The sequence below is a fragment of the Panulirus ornatus genome, chromosome 29 (genome assembly GCF_036320965.1).
Source record: "Panulirus ornatus isolate Po-2019 chromosome 29, ASM3632096v1, whole genome shotgun sequence".
Classification (NCBI taxonomy): domain Eukaryota; kingdom Metazoa; phylum Arthropoda; class Malacostraca; order Decapoda; family Palinuridae; genus Panulirus; species Panulirus ornatus.
This window is the reverse complement of record NC_092252.1, coordinates 2,631,124-2,656,020: the sequence shown is the minus strand read 5'-3', so window position 1 is coordinate 2,656,020 and position 24,897 is coordinate 2,631,124. Positions and strand designations below refer to the sequence as shown.

General features: G+C 48.0%; 1 protein-coding gene across 6 annotated transcripts in view; it reads right to left on the bottom strand.

Moving 5' to 3' along the window:
* LOC139758004 (uncharacterized) overlaps positions 1–24,897 on the bottom strand; it is a 711,662-nt gene that overhangs the window by 394,210 nt on the left and 292,555 nt on the right. For all 6 annotated transcript variants that reach the window (XM_071678987.1, XM_071678988.1, XM_071678989.1 and 3 more), the window contains exon 2: positions 15,893–16,054. In XM_071678987.1, the coding sequence (XP_071535088.1) occupies positions 15,893–16,054 (162 nt within the window). The remainder of the gene's footprint in view (positions 1–15,892; positions 16,055–24,897) is intronic.

The following is a 24,897-nucleotide window of genomic DNA, read 5'->3' as shown; positions in this document are numbered from 1 at the left end:
GTGTCGTTGACCTAAATGATTATCTAGAGTGAGACCGTTCTCGATGGTGGAAATTAATAATGTTTACACATAAAGCGGAGAGAAAACGTCCACAGGACAGCAATATAAACCATACTGATCATGATAAAACTTTCTCGATGGCTGCTGACCTCCTGGTATATTACCCTTGGCCCCTGAACCTCCCAGTCACACAAAGGAACAACGCTGTTAACTACTGAAGAGGAAAAGTATGATATGGGCACTCCAAGACCTGTCGAGGTGATATCAGTAATACGTGCTAAACCACTCTTGACAACTTGATCGCCCAAGTTACTACTACGGCGACAAACTAAACTTCAAGTTACTAAGGTGAACAGACTCAGCAAGTCAACTGCACCACGGTGGACAAACCAAACCACAGTATCAGCATGGCCAGCAACTCCCATCACATCACTAACAACACTTGAAACTGATGATATCTCGTTTACATATCACAACCCAAGTAGATAGAACCTGGCAAAGCTGAGACTGTTTTGACGGGGGGAGTGTTGTACGTGAGGTGTGGCAACACTCTGTAACCTAGTACACAGAGCAAAGAGGAAGGTGTCCAACAGTGTAACAGCACAATACACCAGAGTACACACACACACACACACACACGTGGGTACACACGCAGCCACAAACAAAACAAACTGCACTAAGCTCCCAACACACACACACACACACACACACACACACACACACACACACACACACACACGTCTCTCCTCCCCCAGCCGGGTGTAAATTAACACCCACTTGTAAAATATTTACAGTAGGCAACACCTGATATACACAAACGTCTCGCTCGAACCAGGGGGCAACGATACTTAACACTCATTTCCCCAAGTTTCCCTGAACCAGTCGATCGCCTGGTAAGCCATTAACTCCTACTGAGAAGTTATCTGACTGCTGCCCATCCCTCACTTACTTGCCCCTGTTGTAAGGAAACAGTTATCATCATAGTCTCAGGGAAACAGTAACTGGCCCAGACTTATGGAAACAAGTTATCTGACCTACCTTCTGCCATGCAGGGACCTGTCTCCGCCAGCGGCGCCCCCCTTTAACCCCCCCACGTCATGCAGAACAAATCACGGGCTGGAGCCCACGCTTCATAAACATGTCCCAGGCAGCAGCCGGTGGCGGCACCAGCAGCAGCAGCAGCAAGATAAATGTGAGAGCCCGGCGTAAACAGCCATAAAGCACATAATGCCTCGCGCTCGGCTCGGCATTAGAGAGGGTACACACACCCACCCCTCAGTAGGGGCAGGGGGTCAACGCACCTTTACTCTCCGAATTTTCGTGTTTTCCCCTGAAACTTGTAAAGTGCTTCTCTCTCTCTCTCTCTCTCTCTCTCTCTCTCTCTCTCTCTCTCTCTCTCTCTCTCTCTCTCTCTCTCTAATGACCCGGAAAATAAGTTTTTTCGGGGAAAATTCCTCTCCCTGATTTAAGGATCGCTTGTTGGCTGCCAAACTTAGTTAACTTTCGGTCCGCGGCAAACTTAGACCATAAACTTCTTGGCCGACACTGATAACTTCGTTTTACTCATATCACCAGTGTTAGTATGTGTTCTGCGAGAATACACACTTTCTCTGCACCTTCCTTATATAATTTCTAGAATAATTTGTATTTTCCGCAGGCACTGAACACACTCATGGATTTGTATGAACATTCATAAATATCGATCCTGGCTGTTGTAGATTTGTATGTTCTATGAAAGTACGCGTTCACATGCACTTTGTTCGTACGTATATATATATATATATATATATATATATATATATATATATATATATATATATATATATATATATATATATATTCAGCCTTACTCACATTTATTTCTTTGTACATCTGTTCTTTTCCAACACCTGTTCCTCTTCTGTAAATTATGCACTTCATCGACACCTGTCCACCAACACGTTCCCTGAACACCTGTCTCCCCCCCCCCACCCCACCCACACACACACACACACACACACTAACAAAGTAGAGCGTGGAATATTTCACGACACCTTAATCTCAAACTCGGCTCATCAAAGTTTATGAGTCTCCCCGAGACCCCTGCTTGTCCAATCTCTGCAACTAACTTTACTGAACGACGATCAAAGTCGTAAGCTGTGTTAGTGATCATATAATTATGTCTCACATCTTAACCACCCATACTCACAGACATCCCCCACCTCGTTCTTCCCAGCTAAACCCACACCGGCGAAACAAATTCACGCGGCACTGACTCCCTTCCAGCCTCTCCGCAACTCGATCTTGGACTCCGATTCCATTACACACACGCCAGTCTGAGACTACACTCCCTAGACAAATGAAAGTCGTACTTCCTCCTCTGTGCTCAGGACACGACCCATCTCTTCACAGCTTCCCAAACATCCGACTTAACAAAGCACAGGACACTTCATCCTTCAAATGCAGCTTCCACACTCCAAGGCATCAAACACCTCCTCCTCCTCAACTGCAATCCACACACACACACACACACACACACACACACACACACACACACACACACAAACCATTCCAAGACAACAAGAACACCACACTACTTGACCTGTGATCCCAGCCGATGGACGTGGCTCATTACCGGAACGCTGCGGTAGTCCCATAAGAGGGGGGTTCTGAAGTAGGGTAAATACCTTATATATATATATTCTTTCTTTCTTTCATACTATTCGCCATTTCCCGCGTCAGCGAGGTAGCGTTAAGAACAGAGGACTGGGCCTCTGAGGAAACATCCTCATCCAGCCCCCTTCTCTGTTCCTTCCTTTGGAAAATATATATAAGTACCATCTATGAACAAGCAAGGCCCATCAGTTGACAGACCGCCCCCCACAAGCCCCGGTCCCTCGACCTTGACCCTGACCTTCCCCCCCTCTCCCACGTGGCCTCCTGATCAATAGCGATCTTTCCCGTTCCAGGGGAACAGCCAAACAATACGTCCGGTTCCAGCTGGGCAGGATTCAGGACTCCAGTTTTTGTGTGTAGGATGAAGCGGGCAGCCACTCCTGATGTCTGGCCAAGACAGGTCAAACGGAACTCAGTGCCGGGAGAAATCTTCCCGCCCCTCCGGTCCTCACCTTTACCTTTGACCTCTGGCTTCGAAATCAGCAACGACTCTTTCTCGACCCCAGGAAAATAAACATATATTCTTTGGTCTAGACAGCTTGTGTGCGAATCCAGTTCGGGCACAAAATACCTGTCTCATGTTTGGATCGAACTGATCTCCAGCTTTTGAACCTGACATGTAAATCATTGCGGACCTTCTCTTTGGTCTCAAGGGAAAAATCATGTACAAATTCTGGTCTGTCTATCTAGTGCCTGAAGGGCTAGACTATAATGACGAAGGTACACCACCATACAGACAACGAAGACATATAACCCCGCCGTCCATCTTGAAGGAAAAATAATTATCATTTCACTCATGTTTCTCCTCACGTTTTTAATCAGTCATTAAAAAAAAAACATACAAAAAAAACTCTGCCGTTATACGAATGTCCGCAACTTCAATACATTTCAGGGGAAAAAGTTGAATAACTTCAAATTTGGTGCATAAGCACAAGCAAAGCCGGAGGAAACCCTTGCAACACCAACACAGTCGGTTGGCCTAGGCTTGTGTCGGTACTAAACCCCTTTGAGCACTCGAGGTACGTCCCTTACCCAAGCGCCGTACAGTCGTGCTCACGGGCCGTGCACCGTCGTGCCTACTACCCACTCATTCTTTGAAGCATCAGGTGAATAATAACATGAAACTGAAGTCGGCGACCCGCACCAAGTGACGTAATGATGCTGGAACGACCGCTCAAGCGTCGATCTTCCAATTTCTACACCTGAGCAAAAACCAAGTGAGGTTAACACCAACCCGATACACCCAACCTGATCATACTCAACCCGCTTACCTACCAACCTATACACGGTCACGAGAAACCATTAGGAGAGAACGCATTCGAGAACTGCAAATCTTCCCACAGTTGTTTTGTGCCTTCAGCAACAGAAAAATATTGAGGATACAAGATCACCGCAATAAAATTTCTTTTATTTCCAGGAAGTAATTTACTTAACGCATGTGTATGAATAACAAAATGCTACTCTTCAACAACTGCCATAACAATCTTAAATCTTCACACATAATGTTTGCTGGCCCGGAGCAGCGGGGTTAGAAAGGAGCCATCACAATCGACGTAAGGTAGATATAATTTGTCTTTTATTAATTTGGTCGGAACATAAATATCTTGTTGTTTATAGTGTGTTACATATAAAAGCAGGAGATGAATTATGAGATCAGGGATTCTAAAAATCAATTAACCGATGAATTACAGTAATTTTAGTTAATCAGTTCAACCTCTGATCACAAAAATTCATGATGATTTATGACGTGACGTGTTTATATAAACTTTTGCTGACGAGTGCATGGGCGTTATTGTTAATACAGTACCTAGCACACACACACACACACACACACACACACACACACACACACACACACACACACACACACACTTCCAAACAGAAGGATGTAACAACAGAAAACAGGTTCCGACATGCTGCCCGTTTCTTGACACTCGCCTCGCGTGACGTAGACACAAAAACGGTCTTAACGGTTGTAACGGTCATCCACGTAAGCCGGGAAACCGAACCCGAGACGATTACCAGACTCGGCCAGCACGGGAAGCGGCCGAAGCCTTCCGGGTATCGAACCACATGAAGGTTAATTGCAAGACTAATTAACATAAACACAGTGAGGGAGGTGGAGGGGGTGAGAGAGGCAGCGAGATGGTGAAGAGAGACGAGAGGCAGCGACGCTCGTCCTCCCGACACACAACACTCACCCACAGCCAGAGTCTACACGGACAAGGTTACACCGTCATAACTGCAGTTCACGCGAGGATTCTTTCACAATCTTCCAGTTACATAACGTTAACTCTAGGAAAAGAGTCCCATCACCGATCTCCTCTTACGTGGGGGATTTCGTCACCGACCACCTGCTACGCAATGCACGAGAGTCCACGCCAGGGTTCCGTCACCGATCTCCTGTTATACCATCAGCCCACGCGTGGATTCCGTCACTAACCCACTGCTACACGTTCGTCAAAGCCCCATCACTTCAATACCATCCCTACTCAATGCAACCCTGAGTGTTTCCGCCAGCAAAAAAAAAAAAAAAAAAAAACACTCCCAGGCGATAGTGCTGATACACCTCTGCTGACCACAGTCACACGAAGTCTTCAGCATCATACACACACACACCGGCCAAGTCCATGCAAGTCGAGACGACCGGTTCCCCAGCCTCACGGAGACGATTTCTTTTTTTTTTTTCTTCATTATTTTCGTTTATCTTTCCATACTTTTCATAAGAACTTGTGCTGCATAGAACTAAGCGGGTCAGCCCCATGCCTCTTCACACTCACGGGTACATCTTCTCTGTGTATCTTTTTTAACATTTCCTGAAAAAAAACCGAAGCGAAAAAAATATATATTCCAAAATGGCCGGCGAGCTTTTAGGGCAAATGAGTTTAATGTGATTAGCTGCGCTAGTTCCCAGAGCCTCCATCAACTGGTTAAGTTTCCATTACCTTGCAGCGCCAGTTTCTGAAATCAACGAGCCGAGTCTAGCGACACGATAATAAAAAGAATATGACGAGGGGAAATAAAAAAATACGAAAGGAATCCTGTTTCGGGTCGGGTCTAGTCTGGGTGGTGGCCCACCATCTCCTCCTCCTCACCAACTTCCTCAAGTAAAAAAGTAAAGTTAAAAACTGAAGTTAACTTTAAAGCCACACACACACACACACACACACACACACACACACTGGCTGAAGAAAAACACACCACCTTGAAGTGAGGCTAAATAACGTTAAAAATAAAAGTTTGTTCTATTAACATGGCTGGTGAGGAACTCCTGGTCCAGCTTCCGTCTCCCACATGCCACTCACACACCCTCCCCACTGCCAAGGCAACTCCTTCGGGGCCAAGTCCTTGAAACCATACGTTCTCCCCAGTCACTCAACCTCCCAATATCCCTCAGACGAAGTTCTGAAACCTCACCTTCTCCTCCAATTGGTCTGTCTCCCCCACCCTCCTCCGGGCTGGCCTTAAAATCCACATTCCTCCCAGCTGATGACCACAGAATTTGGCTTGTGAGTCGAGCGCACGTCAGGACAAAGAACATACGAGGAGCCGCCACTGATGAATCTTTCTCTTAATTCTTGAAAGATGTGTCAGACATCAGACCAACACCTTGGGAAATACAAAAGCGAGAGAGGATGTGATATGTCTCGCGATGTGTCCGCGGTGACGACATCAACACTGGCAGTATGGCAGCCAGCGTGTGTGTGTGTGTGTGTGTGTGTGTGTGTGTCAGTCTGTTCATTAATAGCCCCCGTCAGGTCTACTGATGCATCCCCGCGGACACATGTATCGCGGTGCTTTATATCCGGGTGACGCTGAGGAGTGGGACGGTGCGGGTGTTTGGATCCTACACAGCGGGAGTGCCTCATATAGCCTGGGCCAGGGGGGGGGGGGGCGTCGCCTGCTACCACCACCACCCCTACACCACCAGCTGGCACCCCTCCAGCTGCTGGCACTCTGTCAGCGAAGTCCCTGTGATCAGGTGGCAACGTGCCCCGCCCACCAACACACACACACACACACACACACACACACACACACACACACACACACACACACACACACACACACACACACGCACACACACACACACAGACGGTGGTGCACTCTTCGACTCACACTGTGCACGACATCCAACATTTGCTAAGCGCTACACTTCGTCAGCTGCAGCAGGAGCATATTCTACATATTCACGGGGGGGTCCGCCGCCCCACCTGGCCCCGGTATATTACTAACAAGGTTACCACTCCGGCAACAGCACCGGCAAATCTTATTACCGGCAGCACGAGAGTAACAGGGGCTTCTTAAACGTGACGTTTATGTACACTCTGATGACTGATTTATGAGCACAGTGAACCCCCTTACGCAACACGCCGTCAAACCACCTGCTCTAGCACGGTCCCTGCCACAATATGGCATCTGGCATCACACAACCCCTGCCACAACATAGCATCTGGCACTACGCAACCTCTGCCACTACAGGGCCCCTGCCACCAACCTCCAGGTACCGCCCACACAGCTCTCCCCCCTCCAACTCCGCCACAAGGCTCACCTCCCACTTGTTCTTTTGAGAAATTCATGAGGGCCTCTGCAGTCTGCGTTGCCCTATCCTAACTTTCCTTCTGTCATCATACATTTTTTAGTGTGTCCTGCCAACCGCCACCGACGCCGCCACCATCACACCACCAGCAGAAGCGAAAGTAACATCGCCAGCAGCATCAGCACGGGGAGCGGCGGTAACATCAGCAGCAGCAGCAACAAAAACAAAATTACCTCGACCGGAAGATAAACACAGCAGCGGCAACATCAGGAGCAATCTAGCTCCCGCTGACCCAGGAGAGAAGCACCTCCTGTCACGATCCTTCACCTGTTATCAACGCTGTTTTTATACCGAAATCCTACGTAGCTTTAAATCACCCCCGAGACCCTTTAAACCAAGCCACAGACGGGTGTAGGACGCTGCTGGTTCCTTCTTCCACAGACAGGCGAAGCTTCACTTTCAGTCAACAGGATCCTATCCTATGATATCCCTCGAGTGATTTGCTCTCGTTTTGATGTGGCTAAAGAGGGACGAGCAACAGGGCCTGGCCAAAGCATAAGCGAAAGAAATATTTGTTACAGCAACACCTGGTACAGTGGCAGCAACACTTGGTAAAGTAACAGTAACACCTGGTAAAGTAACAGTAACACTTGGTACCGTAGCCAAAAAAAAACACTTGTTACGGGAACGCAAACAAAGCCTTTCCCCTGGGTTATCGCAAAGAGCATCTCCGGTGGGATAAATCTCAACCCCTGAGATCTGGAGAGATGGAAGAAATAATGAAAAAAAACAAAAGCACATACAACCGGACAGACTCAGAAACCATCCTGGATGTGAGAAAGACGTCGATGTCATACCGTCTGACGGCAATACCTTCAGCCGACCAAACAAAGCAACAGTTGCCTCCTCCAGACAGATAGCACGATGGATCTTGAGGGCTCTCAAAACGAGAGGGGGAAAACCCAATGATGACGCTCTTCAACGCACTAACATTCTCGTGAATAGGATACTCTGACGTTACTTCTCAGGGCAGGCGAAATTGCAAAGTTAGAGGGGTGTACAGAGGAGCTCTCAAAAACAGCAATAACGTGGCGAAGGATCTACACTACAGGGAACGTCTAAAATCAATCTGGTTATACTCTCTGGGGGCCTAGTCAGTAGATGTACAACATGATCTACACTCGGAAGATCATGGAAGGCAACGGTCCCCTTCTGGCACGACAGGCATGGAAGACTTATAACATTACCATTTAAAGCAAAAGCAGCAATAACTACAGGAAAACACCTTGAACATCCGGGGTCCTAGACCCCTCATCAGGCTGTCATGGTGGTTACGTCGGCCTGCAGGCTGCAGCCTATTACAGCCTGGTCAACCAACGACCCAACTCAGCACCTGGGATTGAGCCCGAGCTGTAGGAGGAGTAGCAAACCTCCCACGGTGCCCTACAAGAAGCAGGGCGAATCTTTACATCAGGCAGAAACAACAACACTGAGTACCTCCTGCCAGCAGAATCACGAGCAGTGCCAGTGCCTCACCCTGGCAACAGAAGCAACAGATACTCGGCCTTCAAGCGGACGAACCTACACTCACCCTCGGGGGCAGTGGAAGCAGACGGAGCCACACATCTTTGTGGCAGCAACAGTTACAGTCCATCTCGGCAGCTGTATCATCCCCTCCCTCCCTCATCCACTGTTCAGGAACCTGAACACTTCCAGTTTGCAGCCTCCCCGCTGGAGTCTTGCCTCTCCTGCGTCCTCTTGAAAACTACCTGATACACGACTCTTGAGAGCCGTGACAGCCATGCCGGGGGCCGTGACAAACGTCCTCTTGAACACTAAATGACAAAAGACTCTTGAAAGGCGTGACAGCCATGCCAGAGGCTGTGACAAACGAGATTAGAGGAACATCAAAGGAAGGCAGCAGCAGCAGGTTCCAGCACCCTGCTGAAATATTCATGGACAAACGTTTCAACACGAGGAAACAGGTGGAATCCTTAATGCTTAAAGGGGCGGTTGTTAGTGGCGGCGCGGCTGGTGGTGGAGGCTGTGATGGTGACGGTGGTGGTGAGTCGTGATCGTGGCGTTGGAGACGGTGGTGGTGAGTCGTGATCGTGGCGGTGGAGACGGCGGTGGTGCCCTATGTTGGTGCTCTTGTTCTTCTGACTGCCAGTGCTGATGTCGGTGGTGCAGCAACGGATGGTGGAGAGTGATGGTGATAGTCGTGGTGGAGAGTGATGGTGACAGTCGTCGTGGTGGTGGAGGTGGTGGTGGTGGTAGTGAAGGTGATGGGGATGAACTATGTGACAGCAGCGATGATGATGGTGGTAGAAACGGTCGTGTCAGCGTCCACAGCACAAGGACCGACAAACTCCACAGGAACTTCTCGCAACTTTCGTGTTATCTGGGAGGGGAAACCTGTGCGCTGGCCATTCACACTCCCATGGTAATGCCAGACGTAAGTACAACTCACACACACACACACACAAATATCTGAGCAAACTTTGGCACCCGGCATTACAACCTTCCCCACAGTTGCTATTTACAGATAAAGGCAGGCGGCCAGAGCGTCTGCACTCTGAGAGGATGTTCATGGGGGGAGGGGAAGGGGGTTCTCTGACCCCTGCTGGCCTCACCCTGTCAACCAGACACCCCCCCCCCCTCTCCTCTAGTCTCCCGCCCGCCCCGCCGCCCCCCTTCCCTTCATGTGTTGAATGGCGGGAGGGAGCGTCAGCCATTGACCTCGCTCCCGGCCCAGCTGGGCTGGAGCCAGGTCGCTGACCTCGGCCCCCATTCTCGCAACGACGCACCAGCATCACCAACTAAGCCAAGGACTGGCTGACAAAGCGTCGCTTCACATATGGATGACGGTGGCTTCCGGATGGTGTCGTGTCAGGTTTATACATGTGTGTGAAGGACGGCAGCCACGCGATAGACCAGGCGTGGCCACTGGCGGGGACTGGAGGAGGAAACAGCTACCATTCGCCACAGTGTGTGTGTGTGTGTGTGTGTGTGTGTGTGTGTGTGTGTGTGTGTGTGTTTGGAGGGGCCACACCGCCGTCAGTGGCTGTGGTGAGGGCCACCCTGCTGCAACACAGGCCACAGTATGGCCACCGATTAAGGCAGGAGCTACAAGCCCGTCACTCGTCCGTTACAAAGCCAACTGCTGGAAAGGATGAGGGCCATATGATCACCACCAGGCCTAAATGGTGCCAGAGTGCCACCATTGGTCAGGCTCAGGGCCACATAACCATTACTAGACACGGTCACCATGGTGCAGGCAACAAAGCCACCACTGGACAACACAGGAGCTAAGGATGGGACATGTTAAACCCATCACAGGCAAGAGGAGGGGGGAGCCACAGACCCATCAATAGCCACACTTGGGGCAACAGACCCATCTCTGTCTCACAAAGGAAACACAGAGAGATTTCTGGTTAAGGTAAGGCGCCACAGAGCTGCCGCTGGCTTAGGTTGGGGCGAAAGAGCATCACCCAGTCAGAGTAAGGATGACTGGAAAGGATTATAACCGCAGAGCCGCTACCAGCTCAGGGACGTACGACCAGGTCTTGCCAAAATGGCAGGGCGAGCGTGGGGGGGGAGGGAGAGAGAGAGAGAGAGAGAGAGAGAGAGAGAGAGAGAGAGAGAGAGAGAGAGAGAGAGAGTCACCACCGGCCGCACAAAAGGAGAGAGCGTCAGAGGCTAGTGTCTCCCAGCGGTGGATAGATTGCGTGGGCTCGGATGGCGGGGTCCTTCTGGACGTCCCTCCCAGCATGACGTTCCCAGGATGTTGTCTCCTCCCCCCCCCCCCCCCCCCAACACCCCTTCCACCATTATGGTCCACGGAAACTCCCTCCCCCAGAGTCATCCCAATGCCAGGAGGCTGGGAGGTCAGTGGCCTCGGTCAACCCCACACACACACACACACACACACACACACACACACACACACAACATTACTCATAAAGCTATTGTTTCCTGAAGGTTTCTCACGCCAGCACACCTTCAGGTGACTCATCCCGCCCACACTGCCGCCTCAAGATATTCAAGAAAACAATAGAGATCCTTCCAATCACTGGGATGGAACCGAGGCCTTCCAATCATTGGGAAATATCCAAATCCTTCCAATCACTGGAACAAGACCAAAGAGTCTGAGAGCTCCGAGACTCCTTCTGTCTTAACAAGTACTGGAATCTTGTGGCTTTTTTATTTCACGGCAGAAATGTGTTAAACTTACAGTTTCCCGCTGCTCGAATCCACTGGTTCTGGACCTCAGACTCTGGGGTGCATTACAGTCTTTCTTTCCAGCACAACACAGAGCTTTGCATATCTCCCTCGTTTCCATGCCAAGTATTCTAGGATTAGAGATGCCTTCCATGATGAAAATAAAAAAATAAAATACAGATCTCACACTTCAGCATATATAAGAATTCTTTATCCCCTTTCCAAGCGAAACCCCTGCCACACGCACTCAAAACTCCATTCGAAGTTTCAGACTAAGGGTTCATTTTGGAGGCGTTTCAAGGAGCTTTCCGAACTTACGTAAGACAGCGGGTACTACGTGGGGCAACAACATGGCATACAACAGTTAAAGGGAAAGGCGTCGTGAACTTGAAGCAGCCGACGCTCGCTATCGCCACAAGCCGTGGCCTCCACTCCATCATCTTTAAGACCCTCCCCTGTCCCTTCTTTTTTACCCGCATGACGGCGCCCCACAACACTTAGGAAGGGCGACCTACAACCCACCTCCCCACCATCACCACGAGGTCTGCCCTCTAGCGCAGTTCTCAGTGGCCACCAGACACTCCGCCGATCCAGGCAGACGTGATGACCCGGAATAACTGTGTGTGTGTGTGTGTGTGTGACTGCATCAGATGCCTTTCAGCACCGTCAATTAACTGTAAACTGCCAGAGCTGTAACTGTCGAATACATCTTGTGCAGTTACCTGCCTGTACATTGTGTAGTCACAGTACAACACATACAGCCACATGTCTATGCACTGAGCAATAACAGTAAGACATCTTCTACAGTCACTTGTCTATGTACTGAGCAATAACAGTAAGACATCTTCTACAGTCACTTGTCTATGTACTGAGCAATAACAGTAAGACATCTTCTACAGTCACTTGTCTATGTACTGAGCGCTAACAGTAAGACATCTTCTACAGTCACTTGTCTATGTACTGAGCAATAACAGTAAGACATCTTCTACAGTCACTTGTCTATGCACTGAGCAATAACAGTAAGACATCTTCTACAGTCACTTGTCTATGTACTGAGCGCTAACACCACGATATATATATTTTCTTTTCCCACTACATTTCCTCACGGGACAGTAGACCTAACCTCTCCGCCTCAGTTCATACCCTTAAAAAAAAATTCACAATATCTTTGAACAGAATTCATCTAATAATTCAAGTGTGATTCTGATCTTGAGAACCTCACACATAATATGTACTTCAGCTTATCTTACACTACGTCATACTATGTACTTCAGCTTATCTTACACTACGTCATACTATGTACGTATTTCTTCTTTTCTTCTTTTTCTACAGCTCTGGAATTCTTACATAACAGGAGGATCTCCAAGTCTTTCACCCGACACACTCTAACCAATTTAACTTCTGATGCTGCCAATAATGGAGTTAGTAAACCCATCTGTAACTTTCCCATTCAGTGTATTTTCCACGGCTTCGAAACCCCCCAGTGAGCGCTCAAGGTTAACTGGTTAATTACTTAAATGCATCGCCACAGTAATCACGCTACCGTCAACCCCCCCAACCAATTTCCATTAACGAAACCAACTAAATCTTTACATACACTATTACTGTAACAAGCATCTGCTTCCTACTAGAACACAAGAAGATGTTTAACCATGTATCAACTGGGAAGCTCCCCAACCCCCCAGGCCACACACATTCTGCATCATGCAAGCGAGGCCGCTATATATTTAAAATCACTCAGGAAAGAAAAAGATAAATGATTAAGAGAACGGTACGAGGTGAGGAGGAAGGAAGAGAGGAGAGAAGGGAGGTGAAGAGGGAAATGAATGAGGAGTTAGAAGAACGCTAAGGTGTGTGTGTGTGTGTGTGTGTGTGTGTGTGTGTGTGTGTGTGTGTGTGTCAGTGACTGCAATCACGCATATCAACAGACTGTCTATCTATCAAGGAAAAACCATCTGTTCCAGATGAAGTGACGAGACAATCTTCCTTATACTTCATGGGGAAGCTTTACATGACCCCCCCTACACATATGGTAGTCTGCATGGATTGGGTCTCCGTCACCCCTACAGGTACGCCAGTCCTGTGTACATAACTGGCCAGGAGCCTCTGACACCCGACCCATCGCACAAGAAAAGTTGCTCCTGGGCGGCGACGCGTCCGGCGCCCTACACACCTTACCTACCTACCTACCTAACCCAAGACCAGTGGAACAGGTTTCCATGCTGGGCCAAGAAAAGGAACCGGCTGCCAACGCTCTTCCAGACTCTCACGAGTGAAGAATCCAGACGAAAGAGGACGAGGAGCGGGGTGAGTTATAACGAGGGAAGCACACTGGAACAAGTTCGGCTGACTGGTGGTGTTGGGGAGGGAGGAGAGAGGGAGAAGGCGGAGGGACTGACCCCCGGGCACTGCGAGAGTTGAGTTATGTTGATGAGTCAGGGAACAGGTTCCTCGGGGACTGGTCTGACCGGCTGCGACGCCAGATTAAGGCAGACGGCCAAGCCTTATAGAAGATAACAACAAGATTCCTTCCCACACGTCAGGGCCACGGTGCCCCCACCCAACCCCCCACCCCTCCTCCGTTATCACCGTGGCCGCCACATAAGTGTATTCATTCCTCTCCATTCACCTGTGCCCGGTCCTCCCGCCAGCACCTCTCGGTTCCGGAGTCCTACAATCGGCCTGGCACGTTGCCACATGCGGCAGGATTCCCTAAAACTTTAGGACGCAGGAGAGGAATCATTTCATCTTTAAATCCTTTCGGCATACCGGGGCTGTGGGATGTGATCAGGGTCCGAAGAGATCGTATCATCCATTAAATGAAGCTCTTCTGTCTGACTGTTAGAGGGTTTCCTGAGGGTTTCTGTCGCTAGTCTAACAGCTGCAGTAGATATGCATATATATATATATATATATATATATATATATATATATATATATATATATATATATATATATATATGAGTGCAGATACTGGTGCTAGAGCGACGGCTTGAGCTTCCAGCTTGACGAAGGTTTGGAGAGACAGGAGGAGAACTTAGCTGAGGAATCGCCTTAGGAGGCTATTACTACAAGAGCCACAACACTGCAGGCAAGAGAGTACCGCCGAGGCCCCTTGCCAGTGGTCCGCCTCTGGTACCTGATCCCTAGCTCCCCACCCCAACACCACCACCTTCACCTCTACCGGACACTGGGTCTGCCTAATTTGCATACCCGAAAGGCTCCCTCCCCCACACCGACAACCCTCCCGGTGCAGCCACACTACCTGGCCAAACTCACAGTGTTCCACAGTTCAATGTACGACACGTGTAGTTTCCGATAAGCGAAGATTAAGCGTAGGAGCACTGGTCTTCGCTTGGTTTTTAATTAGCAGACGGCCGCCTGGGATGTCTTGTGAGGATGAAAAGGTAACGGAGGAGTGATAATACAGAGGGTTAAATGGTGATGACCCAGTAAAGGTTGGGATTACTTGAGCGGTATAACAAGTAGTAAGGGACAAAGACAATGACGATACTGAGGTCAAAGGCCAGGCCATCATACCAGAGGACCGTAACGTCATGAATGTAGTAAGAATGCGCGACAATGACCAGTATGTACTAACACAGCGGGCACCGCAGGCTAGTGGTGGGTAGTGACGGGGTAAAGGCGACTGGTTGTCAGTAACAGCAATCATTAACCTTCTCCACTACAAGTTCCTGGAAGACTTGATCCTCCTCCCCACCAACGAACCCGGTACCCGACCAAAGACCACTGTCAATATTACTGTTCGTCTCTCTGTAAGGCGCTGAGAAGGGGTGACATCTGGACTGCTCTGATTCTCGCTTCTTGCCACAAAATGTCGTTCCATCAAAGCCGATTACCGGAGGTGTAGGATCTCGCTCTACAGCCGGGGTTTGTTAAATGGTAAACACCGTGCCAACTGTTAGGAGTTAACGTCAGGGAAACATGTGACAGTAGGACGGGAGGCGGCGACGCGTGTGTAAGTACATATAAGTCGGGGATGAGGTGGCAAGTGAGTACGCTGACAAATGCTAGCCAGGCAAGTCAGGGACATATGTAGAGGGTGTATGTATATGGCGATACTCGAGTGGGAAGGCTGGCCAGGCAAGTCGGAGACAACCAGAGAAGATGGATATACTCAGGAGGGACGGAGAGAAAAGAGAGGTATGTATAGTAGGCCACCAGAATGAGGTAGGTATACCGGGCCATAGGAGAGAGGTAGGCACACTGGGCCACAAGAGAGAGGATGGGACATTGGGCCACAAGAGGGAGGCAGGTATACTGGGCCACAAGAGGGAGGCAGGTATACTGGGCCACAAGAGGGACGTAGGTGTACAGGGCCACAAGAGGGAGGCAGGTATACTGGGCCACAAGAGGGACGTAGGTGTACTGGGCCACAAGAGGGAGGCAGGTATACTGGGCCACAAGAGGGAGGCAGGTATACTGGGCCACAAGAGAGGGGATAGGTATACTCACGAGAGCTGGCCACAGGACGGGTGCGGCGCGCATTTTGCTGGGGTGCTTGCGGGTCGCCCATGCCAACGTCCGCTCCAGGAGGAAGATCTGGAAGACCTGGCCGCGGTACACGTGCACCCACTCCCGCCGCTGCCACTCAACGTCATCGTACTCGACCAACACCTGAAACAATGAACGTCGATGAACTCAATCTGCAACACAAATGCTCAATGGGGTTATTCAAATCCCCGAAACACCTCAAAGCTTCATAAACAGCGACACAAATGCTCTTAATGTTTCTTCTTGCCCAACATATCCCAACATACAACTTCATATCCTGCAACACTCATCATCTTAGAATCACCTGCAACACGACATGATGCAATCTACTGTAACACACGCCATTTTCATGTCTGCAACACAAACAAAGGTTTAGGTTACATAACCTACCATAAATATGTGGTCTTTCAACTTCACAATACTGAATTTCTGCAACACTGCAACAAATCACCTTACTGGAACACAGCTTGGCAAACATTTCCTTAAAGTATCTAGTAACAGCTGGAATACACTCACAGGTTTGCTTATGTCACACGCAACACAACAACAGATTTCATAACATTTACAAAAACTCGCCTCTGTTCCAAAACGAACGGGATAAAAAGTTTAACTTGACAACAGTTGCTATATAACCTTTACTCGTTGTTAGCAAGAGTAGCATAAGATGGGGGGTGTGTACACGGCAACACATTTACTTCTAAGCAATACCTGCAACACAATTGAATAGTTCTGGTGCAGAGAGACAACACGTTTCACAGCAACAATTCACCCACTAACACACATATCCCAAAATAAATATAAATAATGCGATGTCTTACCTCAGCGTCTGTGTAATACTGTGCTGCGGGGTTAAGTAACATCAGGAAGCGATTCTAACCTCAAAAAAACATTTATCTGAATTGGTAACTTACTAACCCCACACGTTCATAATAAAGGTCAATTGTGAAAAATTTATCTTACAAAATGGGATCAATTTACATGCAAGGAAATTAAGGGGAAAAGGTTAAATCAATGACTATTACACGGGGGAGCAGATGAGTATGCCATACTGCCCACCGCCAGTTTTCTATCGCTATTAAAACTTCACATCGACGTGACTCTGGCAAGACTCAACTGTTCGAATCTTCCCAATTGTTCGAAAAGTTTCAGAGACACTAGAACGACACACACACGAGGACAAGGGCTGGAGCTGCTGGGGAAAATAAGCTGAGACTTAACCATCTGGGACCCAGCTAGTCTCCTTGCTGATGTCAGACAGTCATGACAACAAGCAAATCAGAAAAATTCAGAAGCGCTTGCAGACATTTCCCGGAATAATGTCCCCAAAAGAATATACTTCAAGGTCTGCCATAATAGTAGTTCTTTCTGAACAGGTTTACCTGAGGTTTACGTGGCTGAATGGCAAGAGAGAGAGAGAGAGAGAGAGAGAGAGAGAGAGAGAGAGAGAGAGAGAGAGAGAGAGAGGTAAAACAGAGGACGGAAAGGTAGAAGAAATGTTATGTGAGGATAATAAAAATCAGCCGGCAAGAATAGGAAAAAGAAAGAGAGAGAGAGAATATACGAGAAGAGGAGGATGAGAACCACGACAATAAAGAACGATTTATTATCCATAAAAGTAAAACTGTAGAGAATTTTTCCTGGTGCCCAGCTGAGAGCCTCACCCGGATTCGACCACGTGGTCCGGTTCTGCTCACTAAAAACGCGTTACGTACCGGCAAGGGCCGTCCGTTGGGGCGTTGCCCGGAGACAGAACGCCGCCAAGACCTTACGGACACATGGCAAGGGTCACTGGGGGAGTTCACATGACCCACCTGGTGTGGTTGGGATCGATCACAAGCAGTGGGATCTGCGAACACACACACACACACACACACACACCTGGCCCGAGACGTGATGTCTAGCGTGCAGTGGTAAAGAGAGACGGGCCCATAATATCACCCCGCAGGACGTCTACACAGGGTCGCACGCCAACGTTGCCAGTCACTACCCTGAAACTGCAGCTGGGGTTCACGAACACACACACACACACACACACACACACACACACACACACACACACCCAACACTTGATTCATAATGGAACACACACACACACACACACACACACACACACACACACACACACACACACACAAAGACTGATGATAAAAAAAAAAAAATAGAAAATTAAAGTAGCTACATAAACTGGAGATGACAGGGTCAAGTACACCGATACAAAAACTTTAATTGCATCTTACGAGGCATCCACCTGACGCACAAATTGCTTGTATCTAAACCCAGAGGTGTTCCTCCTCAGTCATGGCGCCGTACACATGCGATGTAAACATAGTCTTTCACTAAAAATACATCAGCTGGATGATCTCCAACGACCTGTTAATCCAGAGGGAAGTTAACCATACACAAGTCATGTCACAACTTCTTCCCCACACCCTCACGCGAGTCTCCCTCGAACTTCATAAACATAGACAACACCAACACGCAAGCCCTTCTTCAACCAGCTATGAGGAACGCCCTCATCAAATGTCTTACACGAAGTCGCACGCGCGTCAGAGCATTCCTCACGCGTGGTATCATACGTTCAAATTCATCCTTCCCAACGAACAATGACTTTCTTCAGAGTGCCTTGAGATGGGAAGATGATGCCGACACAGCCACCACCCATCTCCGCTCACCCAACCCTCGCCAATGTGACACAACCGCGTCTCGACGTCAGGGCCGCTACAGAACTCCGAATGTTTCCCTCGAGCTGACGAGGTAACGAGGGCGCCTTGGTTCCCCGCGCCGGCCAATTACCCGCAATGTTCTCCGTCATGGAGAGAACACGACCCGGCTCTGGATCAATCACCCGCACTCTGTCATCACGTACCATCAACGCACTCTGAGTGATATAATACACGCACCTGACTCACACTGCACCGAGATTACAGAACTCGTGTATTATGCTAGATTAGCTGGACCTGATCCAGGATGCGGCGGTGGCTGAACCTGGTGCTGACCTTCGCAACATAAATACTCACAGTCTAGGGGTTGTATCTTGATTCAACTGACGTAGGAGACTGGTGAGGGAGGTGAGGGGTGACTGTGAGCGAAGTGGTGGGGGTCATGTCTAACTATACAATCTCCTCTCATGACGAGGTGGCCATGTGAGACTCAAAAGTCCCTCACATGACGCAGTGTTCTGAGCGCCCTTCTCATGACAGTCTGGCCTTATTATGGTCACCTAAACCACTGCTGCTGTTTGTGTAAGATCCGTGTCTCTCCTCCCAAACTGCCCGGGTTCCAGCCCCAAGTGTCTCACACTACCATATCTGTAACACCAGTCACTCTAGCATACTTATGTCTGAGGCATAATAGCATGCTTGTCATGTAAGACGCACACTGGCACACAATCTTTAAAGGCATCTTGACACACTGGTCAGCGGTATGGCATAACACTCCATTTGTAGCATATTTAGGTCATGCTGACCTTCTTCTCGCCTTTCATACTGACTTCCTTATGCTTGTGGGGTGTCATTACGTTTCTAGGACATCAGCACACTGGTGGTATGTGACGCAAACAGCGTCTTGCATGTTGAAGCTTCATGTTGCATATTAATGTGCTGGTGATGTACGCTGCATACTTCTTACTTATCAAGTATGTATCACGCTAGTTCCATATGTCTTGTTTGTATCACACTCACGCGGGTTTCTAGTTTCCGATACGTCCATAACATACTACTTTACTTGCTACTGGCTTACCTCTACCAGCTCGGCTACGCCCGTAACCACACTAGTAACGCGTCACACCAGCGTACCTTGTTATTTGCAAGACATGTAGGGTCTCAAAATACCACAAGGCCGGCGCGTTTAAAGAGGAAGGAAGTTTCCACATCGTAAGTTAACAATAAAAGGCGGTTCGAATCCTAACAGGTTCCTCGCCTCGCCTCGGTCGAGTAAAACACCAGCAGCAGCACTGAAGGACCCAGTTTCCGACTCAAGAGCGTCCATCACTCCTTCCCTAAAGCTGACTTGGCAAGTCCTGTTCATTTTATCCGGCCATAACACGGAGGGGAACTGGTCCGCCCGCAGTAAATGGGGTTCCCAATAGCTGGGAAAACTCCTGCACGACGTGAAGTCGAAAAAGCGGTCTTCATGTTGGGCTGGCCCGAGCTCGTGTATTTCTTTTTTCTGGTAATGTGTTGATCACCTTCAACTCTTGTGTTTCTCCTTCTGTTCTTGGTAATATTTATTTCCAACTTAGATTTTTCTTTACATTTAAGTCGGTGGTTCCAGTCACGAACAATAACCTTCGTCAAGGCCAGGCTTTCAATAGATCATAAAAAACAAGGCTAAAGACAAGAGAAGTAATGGGATAAGACGAAGAAGAAGAGGAGGAGGAGGAAGAGGAGGGGACGTACTGCACGCGTCTCATACGTCCGTAGCATCAATGCTAATGACGTAAAACCCCAGACAATGCTACAACAATGCCGTAGAAAAACATATCAGTGGCCAAGTTCGGACGGGGCTTAAAGGTGCAGCAGAGGGCGTCACCCTGGCCGAGCGGAGGGGCTACCGTCAGTCCGTCCGTCCATTCCAACGTTGGGCGGAGTCTGTAATTACCGACCGATCCACCGATCAATTAACTGATGATCGTGAAACGTGGCCACCGACCGCCCGCCGCCGTCTCTCACACCCCGACCTCCCGAGATCCGAGGGCAGATACGGCGTACCGAAGGAGAGATTTTTGTTCCCCAGTAATTCCTCAGCTGTTGAATCCACCTCTCAGTACCTGGCAAATGAGCGTCCATGAGGAAAGCGACACACGAACATGACTCCTCACACAGACGTGCATCAACTTGGCCTGTTATACTTCCTGACGACGACGCAATTTCTTCTTGGACAGATTACAATCTTAGGGGCGAACATCGCTTGCCATTATCTCCGGGGTCAGGAAATCAAAGTCATGGGTACGCTGGGATAATGGAAGGCGCGAGGTACAACTCGAGAATGACATGCACTTTAGGGAAAGTCATGTTCGGGGCCGCTGCCTCGAATACAGCAGACGGCTAAAGAGTTATCAACCCACATCTCTTTTTCCTCTCTATCTCTTGATGTTTGAGGCCTTCCTGATCCTGCTTCCCTCCTCCAACATGCCGACCTAACTCTTATCCACACGTTCAATCACACTCCACCTCACGACAGCGTTAATAAATACTCCTGAGTCAAGGCACTCACGAGACACTGTACTGGAGGCACTCAAGAGAGACACTGTCTGTACTCGAGGCACTTACGAGACACTGCCTGTACTCGAGGCACTCACGAGACACTATCTGTACTCAAGGCACTCATGAGGCAGCGTACTTAAGACACTCTCTGGAGTCACTGTACTCAAGGCACGCACGAGAGCAGCGCCACACTTCCCGGGGATGTGGGAAAAACAACTTCCTTCGCCTCTTCCTATGTTCGTGGCCATCAAATGTCAACTAAATGCCTCGCTGATCCTTGAAACACACACACACACACACACACACACACACACACGAAGTTTAGCAACAATTTTCGCGTCTGATTTTTATGTTTTTAATAAATGCGTCGATGAAAAATAAAGATTTTACATCACGTCCAAAAGTTTTATTTCTAGATACCTATTTGTTTTCATATATATATGAATTGGGCCAGGTGAGGGTATTCCCTCAAGGCCCAGTCCTCTGTTCTTAACGCTACCTCGCTAATGCGGGAAATGGCGAATAGTTTGAAAGAAAAAAGAAAGATATATATATATATATATATATATATATATATATATATATATATATATATATATATATATATATACATAAAGAAAAACAAATACACAACACGTGCGTGTGTGACTGTGTGTGTGTGTGTGTGTGTGTGTGTGTGTGTGTGTGTGTGTGTGTGTGTGTCCAGATGTATAATTATATACATACACAAATACATGAACATATGCATACACACGCACACACACACACACACACATATATATATATATATATATATATATATATATATATATATATATATATATATATATATATATATTATATATATATATATATATATATATATATATATATATATATATATATACCCATGAAGACCCTGGGGATAGGGCCATGAAGACATATTTAATTTCACGAATGGACAAGGAATATAAAAAAAAAAAAAACACAATTCAACACTTCACCAGGCATATCGTCGATAAATGTAGCAATACAACACCAAACCATGAATCGCAGTTCAATTTCGAAAAGGAAAAAGAAAAACGAAATCCGACTAACTTATTTAGCCGGGGATTTCTATAAAACACACGCCAGTCTGCAAAATATATAACACACATATTTCGAAGCGACGGTAATATCAGAACGAGTCAATGTAGGTTAAAGTCTGAAGTGGCCTGGAGAGAGAGAGAGAGAGAGAGAGAGAGAGAGAGAGAGAGAGAGAGAGAGAGAGAGAGAGAGAGAGAGAGAGAGAGAGAGAGAGAGAGAGAGAGAGAGAATAAAAAAACTTCGACATTCAAATAATGGGAAAATTGTAATGTATTTGATCTTACATTCCTGATGAAGTAATCTCTGTCAGTCAGTGGGGAAAAAAAAATAGCGTGTTGGAGATTGATCAAGACAGCGATGTACGATATAAAAGAGATGACTAACAAAGCGAACCACAGGCCTCTCCTGACACATATATACACCCAGGCGCACATAGTGGCACATACTTGCATTAAGCACGGCCTACATACTGCCACACACAGGCAGGGCACGCACGGGTTCGAATCCTGGGCGAGGCATTCGCCTCACAAATATCCAAGTGTTCATCCTCTCCTTAGGGCTGGTCGATATATAGGTAACTGGCTTTGGCTGGTGCGTGTGTGTGTGTGTGTGTGTGTGTGTGTGTGTACAAAGGAGTCAAGACTTGGTATATATATACAAGGTTAAGACACGGGGCAACACTGGTGTAAAACTCTCTCCCCTTAACACACAAACAGTGTTCACACACAAGCTGACCCTGGCAATGATGGAGGCTACCAACCCGTTTCTCACCCTACCTAACTGACGGAGAAGACAGCCAGAGGGACTTTTAAGGTCACTAAGTTCCACGCATAAGCGCCAGGGACTTGAGATCACACACTCACAAGCAAAAGCACTTACTAGGTCTCTGGAAAGCACTTGAGGCTGGCTTGCCTTCGAGTGCCTTGTTAAGTGCTTCCTTCTGGGAGCCAAAGATTCTCCAGGGAAAATTCTCACACTTTTCTTGCAAATTGCGAATTCTGTACAGATGTATTCGCAATTACTTATGGGTTAAGAATTAGGAAAGGCTTTTTTTTCCTAGTCTACGTGTTATCGTGTTAACCCCCTGAGCACAAGAGTACGACCCTTGAGCACGAGTGCGACCTTGAGCACGACGGTACGACCCTTGGCCACGCCGGTGCAACCCTTGAGTATGATAGCCTGGCCTCCGACCTCTGATAACTCCCGTATTCATTAGAAAGTAGACAGCGACACACTGACCTTAACGGTCAACTTTCCTCCTCCCCGCAGCCTAAGAAGAACCTTCCCTGATAATTTTGAACATCATCGTCGTCGGGCAAAAAGATACTTTAACTCGTATCATCTTGGTTCTTTGGCAGCGGAATAAGAAGAAAAAAAAAAAAAATACATGGCTTATTTACGTTCTCAGCTGAGGCATGCCAGGTGGTCACCTTCCACCCTGAGCCAAACACTCGCATTCAAGAGACCTGCCAAAGCAATGAGGAGCAAAACAAATCCCCCAGCAAGTTATTTTAAGCTGGGGGTCTGATGCCATTTGTTGGGCTGGTCAAGGCTACCCGCGGTAGTGTTTATCTTAACTTTATCTACGTTTTAAAAGGTGACGGAGGCTCTACCAGCCACCGTCTCCATGGTCTGGGGGGCCACGCCCATACCACTGCGGTATACACCCAACCATGACACCTAAAAGGCCATCTGGACCATCTAAACCACACCCCAACCACCACAACCAACCTCTCACACCAACAAAACCACTCTCGCCCCGCCGCAACTCCCCACCACACAACCATACCTTCATATACACCCATCCTTACCCCCTAAAGCTCCACCACATCACTACCCAACGATCACCCCCACTACCACACTAACATCTCAGTACTCTCCACTGAATATAATATGCACTGAGTCCACTATAGCTAAACACATACATCATCAACAATACCCATCTGTCAGAAGTATAAAAAGAGAGGACAGAATCTCACAAAAAAGCACCACCATCCATCATCCCTTGTGCATGTAAACACAAACTAATGGTTGACAGAATACTAAGCGGAATCTCTTACTCCGTTTTCATAAATCATTTTATCAAGGTATTATATCTATGTTTAATTATGGATCAATTTCTTGATTTTAGCGGACCACAGGAGAGACTGACTTCACGCCAGCTGTTCAACTGTCAAAAAAAAACAAGAGACAACTGGTTGGTTCAGGAATTTAACTATGTGAACGACAGGTGCGGGCCCCTGGGAACACTGCTCCATCATTACGTGCGGGCCCCTGGGAACACCACTCCATCATTACGTACTGTGCGGTAGAGAGAGAGAGAGAGAGAGAGAGAGAGAGAGAGAGAGAGAGAGAGAGAGAGAGAGAGAGAGAGAGAGAGAGAGAGAGAGGAACGAACGAGTGAAGAAAGTGTTTCGTGAGCGACGCTTCCCGCCACATCGTACCTCACCAAGACAAGACTCCAGCCGGCCAACCAGTTACAAAACCTAGACAGGTTGGAATAATTAACAAACCCGACAGGCAGCCAGTTAAAGCCAACGAGAAAAACCGGACAGTCAACTACACAAGTCAAGCGGACTGGATGTGGGCTGCAAAAGTTAGCCCAAACTTGCCACCCAACTATATAAGAGCCAGCCAGGGATCTAACCCATAAAAACAAGGAAGATGTCAATCACCGAACCACAGTACAAGCCGGCT